The following is an 11,050-nucleotide window of genomic DNA, read 5'->3' on the forward strand; positions in this document are numbered from 1 at the left end:
ATTATTTTCACCTCTAAATTTCTTTTTTTGTTATCTATATTTCACAAATGGTTTAAAAAACCAAGTCAAATTTTGAGAATTAAGAAATAGCTTTCAAAAAGTTCTTTTTGTTTTTGAAATTTGGCTAAGAATTCAACTATTGTATTTAAAAAAGATACAAATCATTGTAAGAAATGTCGATGAAATAGGTTAAATTTTTTTTTTTCAAAAAACAAAATAATTACGGGACTTAAATGGTTAACCAATGGGATTTTAAGTTTTAAAAATATACATATTAGTCTCCAAGCTCTTAAAAGTTTACCATTTTTGTTTTCCAACTTTTAGCATGTCCATTTTATTCTTTTAACTTTTGGAGAAGGAACAAGTTTTGTCCTTGCAAGTTCACCTAATATATTCTCCACTAATTCTTATCTCAATCAACACACATGCCCACATCAACTATTACTTATACACATGTTTCATTTAGGTCCTTTTGGTAATGTTTTTATTTTCTGTTTTCTGTTTTCCGTCCTCTGTTTTTTTCTTTTTTGTTTTCCCCTTTTTAAGAATAAAAAATAAGAATATGGTTGATAACTATTCATGTTCCCTATTTTTTTAAAAAATAAATAAGAAATAAGAATAGAAACTTATTTGATAACTATTATTGTTTCTCGTTTCTTGTATTTTCTCTTTTATATTTTTTTTCATATTTTATATAATTTAAATATAATCTAATTATATAAAATAAAAAACGTATAACATGCATTAGAATATAAAAAATAATTATCAAATATCATAAGTCCCGATGTAAAATTAATAACAATAATACAATTGTTTCTATCATTCATATGTTTCTGAAATTTGATTTACAATATTATTTTTCACTCAAGTCATTTGTTTTAAATTTTAAATGATGTAGACTCAAATCTAATTCAATTATATTATTATGTAATTGTCGTGATTATAAAAATATTAAAATGAACCTAAATGAATATCTAGTAAATAAAATTTATATATTGGTTTTCATATGTAAGAAAAACATAAAGAAATAAAATTAAAAATATATATATAAATTCATATATATATTAAGAAAAACATAAAGAATTTAAAATTTAAAATTCAAAAGATATTTATGTATACATATTGAAAAGGAAAATAATTTTAAACAACAAAATTGCTGAAAATATTTACAAATAATAGCAAAATATCATAATCTATCTGCGATAGATTACTATTTGTATTTATCATGACACAAATAGACACAAATACTAGTCTATCGTAATCTATTACAGATAGACAGTAAAATTTTGGTGTATTTGTAAATATTCTGGTTCATTTTCTTATATTTGAAAATAACCCTATTAAAAATTTGAAATTTGAAAATCAAAATAATATATAAATCTACATATTTGAAAATCCAAAATTAAATGTGCTATATCTATAAATATTTTGGTTCATTTTCGTATATTTGAAAACAATTCTATTGAAAACTTGAAATTTGAAAATTAAAATAATATCTAAATCTAAATATTTGAAACTTAAAAATTCAAAATTGAATTAACATATAGATGTAAAAATAATAATAAAGATAATATATACAAATAAAAGAAAGAAATAATTATAAAAGAAATATAAAAAAAATAAGAAAAAAAAAAGTCTCCACTAAGATTTGATTCCAAGACCATGAAAGTTAAAAAGTACTTTAGGTAAGCTTCCTCACCAACTAAACAGATTTGTATTTTAATCAACTTTATAAACAACATTATATAAAAAAGAAATGGAAACTACTTTTTTAGTTCCTCAATTTTAGCCCTATTTTTAGGAACGTTTCTCAAATTTTAGGAACAAGAAACAGAAATAGTTATCAAACAGGTTAGTTTCTTAAAAAATGAGAAACACAAAAAGAAAATAGGAAATAAGAACGTTTTCAAACGTACCCTTAATATTTTGTTCTATATTTGGAGAAAATAAAGAGAGGGTCTTATTAATTTGAAATATGATGGTTTACAGGTGGTCAATCTTTGACAGTAAAATGTTTACTGAGAGTAGTTGATGATGTGAAGAAATGTATAGTCTATGAAATTGTTGAAGGAGATGTCCTAAAGATTTACAAAGTGTTCAACGTAAAACTTGAAGTTATTAATGGAGGGTTAAACAAAGTAGGAGGAAGCTTTGCAAAATGGACGGTTGAGTTTGAAAAGGAAAATGAAAATGTGCCTTCACCAGAAAGCTACTTGGGATTGTTTGCCAAGATTTCCAAAGGCATTGATGCTTATTTTTCCAAGAACTAAAACCCCCAAACAATAATGTGACCTAAAGTTTGGATGCTTTCTACTTGGTTTGTTATTACAAATAAGAAATTGTGTATCATATGTGTTTGTTATGTCTATTATTAAGAATATAATGTTTGTGGAGTTTGGGAAATGTGTGTATCTTATATATGTAATATTTGTAATTGAAAATCTATCGATGTGTGTGTATCAATGTTCTCAAATATAATTATATGGGTTCATTACCTAATGGATTAGAGCTCATGTGTGCAAAATTTGGTATTCGATAAACATCACGTTTCTTGTCAAAACAATCAATTGTCAATTAATTCATGTATTTGGTAAAGATTTTGAAGTTTTTCCATCGTTCTTGAGTTCAAGATTGTTAAGGTTTGATCCCATTTTTTTTTTTTATTGAATACTTATTTGAGCTTCATAGGCTTTGATACCATATTAAAGAAATAAGGGTTCCAACTCAAAATTAATTGACAATGAAGGGAGTAATCAATGTATCTTATATAGTTTAGTGAGGTATCCTCATCTTTCCAATGTGAGATTCTCAATATTTTAATGTGAGTATAACTCAACCTTAATTGATATGTAATCGTTTCCTTGAAATTGGAGGTTGAAACTCATATCTCCACTTGTTAAGCTTAAAGACTTATAGATTTGGAATTTGACTATATTTATTCAAGGTTGTTTGGTCTTTGCAGTAAGAGTTGTTTTGTTGGTTGTCTCAAGAATACTCTCACATAATGTCTTAGAATACATTGATCCTACAGATTATTTTTTTTTTCCTTCTATGAAATATCCTGTAATTTTATTACTCTCAGATATTTTCATTATTTATGCTCTACAGATTTTGAATGGGACTTTTTTCATTCTGCTTATTTATGATCAAGTTATTGTTTTTCTTGGGTTTCCGCTTTTAATTAATTGACTAAGTTTTTCTTTGAGTAGTGGCTAAACGATGAGTCGTGTGTTAATCCTAGAGATTGTGATGAAGGGATTGAATCCTAATGTAGAAGCATTTAAACTTTTTATCTTTCAATTAGAAATGGAAAAAATCAAAGTATATTTTACAGAATTAAAAGATTAAGCATTCGAGAAAGGGAATTTAGAAAAAAATATCTTTGAAGATCAATTTCTTCAAAGACATTTGAGAAATTCTTCTGCATGTACTCTGAATATCACAAACAGACACCACCAAAAGATTATCCAACTATTATCCGGGTCGGAATCAATGAATTGTGGGATTCATATCGGCAGGGAGTAGATGAATTTTTTTAGAGAAAATTTTTCTCTTAGAGAGATTAAGAGAGAGAAAGAAAAACTGCAGGGTGGTGAGATTGAAAAGTGTTCACCAATGATTTTTCTATTTCTGTATTAAACTTATGTGAGGGGAAATGACTCTCCACCCCTTGCGTACAGTAGTTATTTTTTGGAAAATAATTTATTTATTTTAATTAATAAATATGTTTACATAATTATTTCATCATGCATTTAAATCATATAAAAATGCATATATGTCTCCTAGCCTATAGTTTTAATATGAATCCAATTCATATTAAAGTTTACTATATAGTTTTAATATGAATAAAGTTCATATTAATTTAATATTCGAATCTTATTCAAATATTATTCTCTCATATTATATAGTTTTAATTATCAAATCATATTTGTAATTAACTACAGACTATAATATATCATTATACATTATGCTTTATATCAATCCTTATTAATATAAAATTTCCTAAAATGATTTGAACAATTCAAATTACTCAAAAAATTAATTGATTCTTGTTTTACCCTCAGTGAGCTAGCAAAGAGACCTCATGGACTTACAGATTAGAAGCTCTGATGATTCGAGATTAAATTAATCAAACTCTTTAATTAATATAATCAACATCCATTAACTGTGAGTCACTTTACTTTGTGTTCATAGATATAACTAGTCATCAATAAGTTAATCCTTCACGAATTACTCGTAATTATAGCTGGTTAAAATTACCGTTTTATCCGTATAACTATATCTTTCTCCTTAAGTGTCATTGATCCTCTAATGAAAAACCTGTTTGTGGTTCTACCATAAATAATTCTTTTTCGGGCCAATGAGAAGGAGGGGCTCCTTGTTCAAGACCCGGAGTCAACATTTAAGTGAGCAATTCATCTACTTTCCTTGAAAGTGGGAAGGAGTGAATTTCATCTTGTGAAATTAGCTCCGGGCTCCCTACAGAAACAAATCTCCAAAATGGTAAGTTTATTGAGTCGGCGACTCGAGCCACCTCACCCATACAATTCAAAGGATTTTCCTCATAGACAGGAGTCCATAACTCACTCATGATTGAGATCAAGTTACCTATGGTCATCCTATGAAATGCTGGTCTCTTCAGTTAACGGTTTTATAAAGAGAGATTAATCATTTCTCAGTTCGGTCTTATACAAACTCTTTATATAGGATACCCCCACTCATATGTCTCCACATAAACAATTTGGATCAGATCATTTGTAACACTTGCAAATTGGGTCGTATTCGCAGTATCACGAGGATAAGACACCCAACTTTATCCATATATGGAAAACCTTTTAGGTTATTACTTGAACATGATCCACTTATATGTCTACCACATACTGTTCAAACTACATAATATACTCTTGGATCTTAATTTATTGGATTGAGTTAATGCGTTCTAAATGTTGAATAAAATACTGCTTATTTTATTAAATAAATAATTTATATTTACAAAGTACAAATTACAAGATCCACGAGCTTTAGGACACTAAATCCAACATGTGAAGTTATTGGTACGATAGATCTTGAGGCATTTTGATAGATCTGGAGGTATTTTTCTCGAGACTATCTTGAAGCTTGAATCAAAATTTAAGAAGGGATTCTCGACCTTAAGGGGAGCCTAAGTGTTGTTGATTTGGGCTATTCACATGTCACTATATTTGTCATCTATTTATAGATAAGTACAACGTACTAGTAAAAATATCTTTCCTACGCACACTGCCCCCCGACATAGGTGATATATCGTCAAATTGGGTTACCAAACATTGTGTCTTGTCTTTCAAAGTTTATCGCTTTATTTTTCTATTTGTTCTTGCAAATATTGACACATTGTGTGTGATATCATTATATTGTGTGGTAGATAACCTTAATTTCAATTGGAATCAAAGCAGATCACCTTTATCTCAAGTGCTTCAATAATAGAAGGAATTAAAGAAAGTGGGTCTACCACTCAACTACTAGTTTTTGCTGGCACTAACTACACTTACCCGAAGGCTAGAATGACAACCTTTTAAAGTTCATCAACAATAATTTTGATGTAATATTTTGTGGAGTTTCCTCTTCTTCCCTCGTCTCTTCTACTTTGAAGGTAAATTTATGTGTCTTTTTCTTTTTCTTTTTTCTCTTCTATTTTTAGATTGATTTTTCAGTTTTCTTATTCTCCTCTTTTTTTAGAGTTTTAATGGCCTTTATAAAGACTTAATGAAGAATATAATTTCCTTTCCAATCAAAATTTCCAAGAGAATTGATGATATCAGTCAATACTCTTTTACACAGAAAAGCTCTCAGACCCTAAATTTGATAGACCACCAATTGTATTTCAATATCAAAGAAGGAGAAATAAGGGTAATTTGGAAAATGAGGAAGTTACGTCAGTTAAGGGAGCAGGGGACCATGACTAGTGAAGGCTTTGATTCGGTTAGAAAATGTTTTGTTTAAAAGTAGGGGGATGCAGGAACAAGGGGCAGAAAAATATTGTGATTAGTATTTTGAGGGCAGGAGAGCTTGACTCTCGCGTGTGAGAGGAAGCTAGAACTGTTTTCCTTTTCTTCGAAGGACTTGTAATTGCATAGTATATCATATAGTTCATCGCGTACTTAATCGCATAGTGTATCATTTAGTTCATCGCATACTTAATCGCACAAGTATATCGTGTAGTTCATCACGTGCTTAATAAAAATTCTTCGAGTTGGTTTCTATCAAATTGTTATCAGAGATCATACACCTGGGCAGGAATGACTAAAAAACGATTCGAGGAGAAATTGGAATTATTAGACTAGGAGATCTCTGGTCTTAGGGTAGAGATGCAGAAACTACCGACAATTGAGGAGAACTTAGTATCGTTGGTTAAAAGTATCGATCGATTGGGAATGCAAGCGAAGAAACACCAGAAAATGCTTATCTTGTATGTAGCGGAAATGACAAAAGGGAAAGCGATAACAACAGAGAAAAAGACGGATCGAGAAGTGAGATAATGGAAGGATCGAACAGTAATAATTCGAGTGCGATGAATAATTCGATTAAATCAGGAGTAGAAGAGGCGTTACGCGATTGAAGCAAATTCAAGAAGGTTGAGATACAAGTGTTTAGTGGAAGTAATATGGATTTGTGGCTCTTCAGAGCAGATCGATACTTCCAGATGCATAAGTTGACGGAGTCCGAGAAGATGACGGTCGTGGTGATTAGCTTTGACGGCACCACATTAGACTGGTACCGATCCAAAGAAGGGAGGGAATCGTTCAAAGATTGGTAGGATTTAAAATGATGAATGTTAGTTCGATTTCGATCACTAAGGGAGGGATCAATCTATGGAAGATTCTTGACCATCAGACAGGAATCAACTGTGGAAGCATATCGGAATCTGTTTGACAAGCTGGTAGCGTCGTTACCTAATCTTCCAATCGAGGTGTTGGAGGAGACTTTTATGAATGGCCTTGCTCCATGGATCAAGGCTGAGGTGGAGTGTTGGGAATCGACAGGATTGGCTTAGATGATGTCGTTAGCTTAGCGAGTTGGAGATCGGGAGAATGCACGGGTTGAAGTGGGTTAGGCGAAGGTATTCAAAGGTAAGATCCAAACCCTAAATACTACTAAATTAAATAACGATAATATGAATAAGGCAGGAAATAACGAAGACACGAAAGAAGGAGGAAAATCCGGTGAAATGTTTCCGATGAGGACGATTACTCTGTGAGGAGTGTCGACTAATGACAATCGGAGGGAAGTTCTGTCTCGGAGACTAATGGACGCCGAGTTTTAGGCGAAGAGGGAGAAGGGACTTTGCTTTCGATGTGATGAGAAATATACTGTGGATCATCGATGCAAAGGACGCAACGTCAGAGAACTAAGGTTGCTGGTTGTGCATGCGTCTGGTGAGGAAATGAGTTAGACAAAGAGGATGGGTTGAGAGAAGAGGTACTAGAATTGAATATGATGATTGTGAAGGAGGAAGTTTTGGCAATAGTAGAACTCTCGATGAATTCGGTAGTAGGCTTGACCAATCCACGCACAAGGAAGATTAAGGGAGAGATAAAAGGAAAGCCTGTAGTGATATTGATTGACTGCGGGGCAAGACACATTTTTATATCGGAAGGAGTGGCTAGAAGATTATCCTTGGAAGTTATGAAAACGACAAGTTATGAAAACGACACATTTTTAATATGATATTAGAGTTTAATAAGTATTCGGACCAACTTATACATAGCTTCAATATTAGAGGGGACTTTTAAATTCAAGGACCATTTTAAATTAAAAAAAATAGTTATTTTGATAACTATTTTAAATGTTAGGTGACCACAATATAAAAATCTTAAAAGGTAAAAACAGAAAATGAGAATTAAACAAGCAACAAGACAAATGATCGAACATACTTTTTGTTATTTTATTGTAAATTTGAGAAAGTGGATTGAGAGCCAAAGTGGAACCAACAAACAAACAACATTATTTTACACATCTTGCTGATCTGAAACAGATATAACAACTCTAAAAACTTGATTTAAAATACAGTTAGTGGAAAAAGAAAAAAATAAAAATAAGTGTCCATCATGAACTAACACAAGAGTGTGTTTAAAAAAATTAAAAAGCTGGCCAAATTATTGAGTGGTGTATTTTAAATTTTTCCTAAAATAGTCACCCAAATTCACTATAAAGTCCAGCTCTTAGCCTGAAGTTATTCTTATCACATCAAAAGAAAATGACTCAAAATCAAATTGATACCATTTCAGTAAAGGTTTTAACTAAAATTTGAGCCATTACACGGTTTGGATTGATTCAAGAAGAAAGTATTTTTTAAAAAATCAGTTTTATTTACATTTTTTTATCAAAACAGTTTAAAATACACTTTAAAATCTATTTTAAGCGGCTGCTACAATTCCAATTTTTTCTAAATGACTTATTTTTTAAATTAAAGGAAAAAATTACATTTTTGGTCCTAGGATCAATTAGCCTAGGATCAATATAGCCAAAATCTCTTTTATCACCAAAAGGTTGCCTACTTTCAATTATCTTGTCTAATCTTTGAGCACCATTGTCACTTTTTAATAGATTCTTTACAGTTATCAAGTTCTTGCAAACACTAAATTCCTTTTCTTTGAGTAATTTAATCAAATTATCTTTTTCACACACTATCTGCTCAGAAATTTACTTTGTCAAGAAAGGCATTTTTCTCATCACAATCAAAAGACATGCTTGTCACAAGAAATATTCATTTCATCAATATGCATAGCATCATGCCTCATTCTCTTTTAAGCAAGCAATTCTTCAGTAAAGACTTATTTTTACTAGATAAAACATTGTATTTCTTTTTAAGCACAACATACTTAGAACTAAGTTTTTCTAAATCATTTTGCATATTTTCAAAAGCTTCGAACAATTCATTAATAAGAAAGAGGTTCTAGAATACTTCATCAATTTTGTTCATCCTCTTTGTCACTATGAGTCATGAAGCAAAAATTTCCACTTCTTCATTATCACTCTCACTTTCGCTTTCATCACTACATCCCAAGTAGCTTTCATTGCTTTCTTCTTGGATTTCTTGGATGATTTGAGAAAAAGGACAATCGGTTTCTAATATGACCCGGCTTTCTGCATTCATAGCATATTACCTCATCCTTTTTGCTCTTTTTTACTTTTGACTCTTTTGGTTGGAGAGATGCTCTTGAATTGCTTCTTTCTCTTGATGAAGTTCTTATACTTATGTGAAAGATAGGCAACATCATCTTCATCAGGTCATACTTCATCTTGGGAGTCAACTTCTAAAGAGATGGTCTTTAAAGCTATACTCTTTCTTTCTTTTTCTTCTCATCCCATGTTTTCTTGACCTTTATCTCATACGTCAACAACGAGCCATGAGTTCATCAGTGGAGAGAGGTTTTGAGATCCTTTGCCTCTTGAATGGCAGTGACTTTAGGCTCCCATTGTTTTAGGCAAAGACCACAATAGCTTCTTTATCTTCTCAAGATTTTAGTACTTTTTCCCAAGTCCTTCTAAAGCATTGACAATGTTAGTAAATCTAATAAACATATCGGAAATATGCTTCATTTTCATCAATTTGAAAACATTTCAATCGATGAACTAACATGTCAATCTTTGTTTCTTTTTACTTGACTAGTTTCTTCATGTGTAATTTCTAATTTATCCCATATCTCTTAGCGGTTTTGCAAATAACACTCTATTATACTCAACTTCATTCAAAGCACAAAAATAAGCAATTAATAGCTTTGCATTTAAAGAGCATGCTTTCTTTTCATTTATTGACCATTCTTCCTTAGGTTTATAGTGCTAATACCATCAACACTTTTGTTGAAATTTTAAAACTTCCTCAACAATATCCCATAAATCAAATATCAATAGAAAGCAAGAAAAATCTCATTCTATTTTTCAAATAACTATAATTAGTACCATTAATGAAATGAGGCTTGTAATAGATTGACTATTGGTAAAAGGGATAAAACCTAAAGTTTCATAGCTAAAAAACAATTAAGTTTATCAAGAAATGAATATTTCAAGAAGAGCAACCCACTCTGATACCAATTGTTGGATCGATATGACAACCCTAGAGGGGGTGAATAGGGTTTAATTAAACTTTTTTTCTAAATTAACCCAATTAAACTAATTAATACACTTTTTATAAATAATAAGAAATTCAATTTATGCAACAAATAAATGACAAAAATATGATAATTTAATTCTATCAAATTTAAGCAAATAAATAGGAACAAACTAAAACATACAATAAATTGCTTAAATTAATTGCAAAAATAAAAAGGAAAGAGTTAAAGAAGAAAGCACCGTAATTTTATAGTGGTTCAGTCAAACTCGACCTACTCATTCCCCAAGTGCCTCTTGGGAATAAGAATAAAATCTTTCGATTCTTTCCACGGATTAGAGCCCAACCGTTAACACCCACCGTTTTACGGGTTCAAGAGCAAACTCGATTCTTTGCACGGTTTAGGATCAACCGTTACAAATGTTGGAAATTTTTGAAGAACACAATACAACTCTCACTAGAGAGGATTTATAAGTTTAAGCATTCAACAAAAATTTATCTTCACAATACAATAACACTCTCTCAGAATAAAATGAAAAAAAAAATTGTGAACTTAGAGAGAGCAACAATGGAACTTTTCAGTTTTGGAGGATTCACTGTAACATCCCGCACCTTTTTATTTATTTATTAATAATGAAAATTTTCCTTTTTTCAGTAATTGTCCTTGAAGTTGAAGGGCATGTTTGAAATTTTATTTAATTTAAGTATAAGTGGAGGATTTAAGTGTTGCCTGAAATTATTCAAAATTATTCAATTGTTCAAATTCAATTTGAAAAGTTATGGTAGGAATAATTATATTTGGAAGAAAAGAAAGGAATTAAATAGTATAAAGTGGAATAAGGAACGATTTAATTACAATTATACTATTTCCTTTATTATTATTATTATTATTATTAGTATTTTTTAAAAATAAAAGAACCCCCTCATGCCTTCTCCCTCACGCAAGCCCCCCCCCCCTTTTCT

At 30.5% G+C, this 11,050-nt stretch overlaps 1 protein-coding gene across 1 annotated transcript in view; it reads left to right on the top strand.

Moving 5' to 3' along the window:
* Nucleotides 1-2,393, top strand: part of LOC120069751 (kirola-like) — a 4,020-nt gene extending 1,627 nt beyond the window's left edge. The window contains exon 2 of the mRNA XM_039021549.1: nt 1,990-2,393. Within this exon, the coding sequence (XP_038877477.1) occupies nt 1,990-2,270 (281 nt within the window). The 3' untranslated portion in view covers nt 2,271-2,393. The remainder of the gene's footprint in view (nt 1-1,989) is intronic.
* The last annotated feature ends 8,657 nt before the right edge of the window (nt 2,394-11,050 follow it).

Source organism: Benincasa hispida, chromosome 1 (genome assembly GCF_009727055.1).
Source record: "Benincasa hispida cultivar B227 chromosome 1, ASM972705v1, whole genome shotgun sequence".
Lineage (NCBI taxonomy): Eukaryota > Viridiplantae > Streptophyta > Magnoliopsida > Cucurbitales > Cucurbitaceae > Benincasa > Benincasa hispida.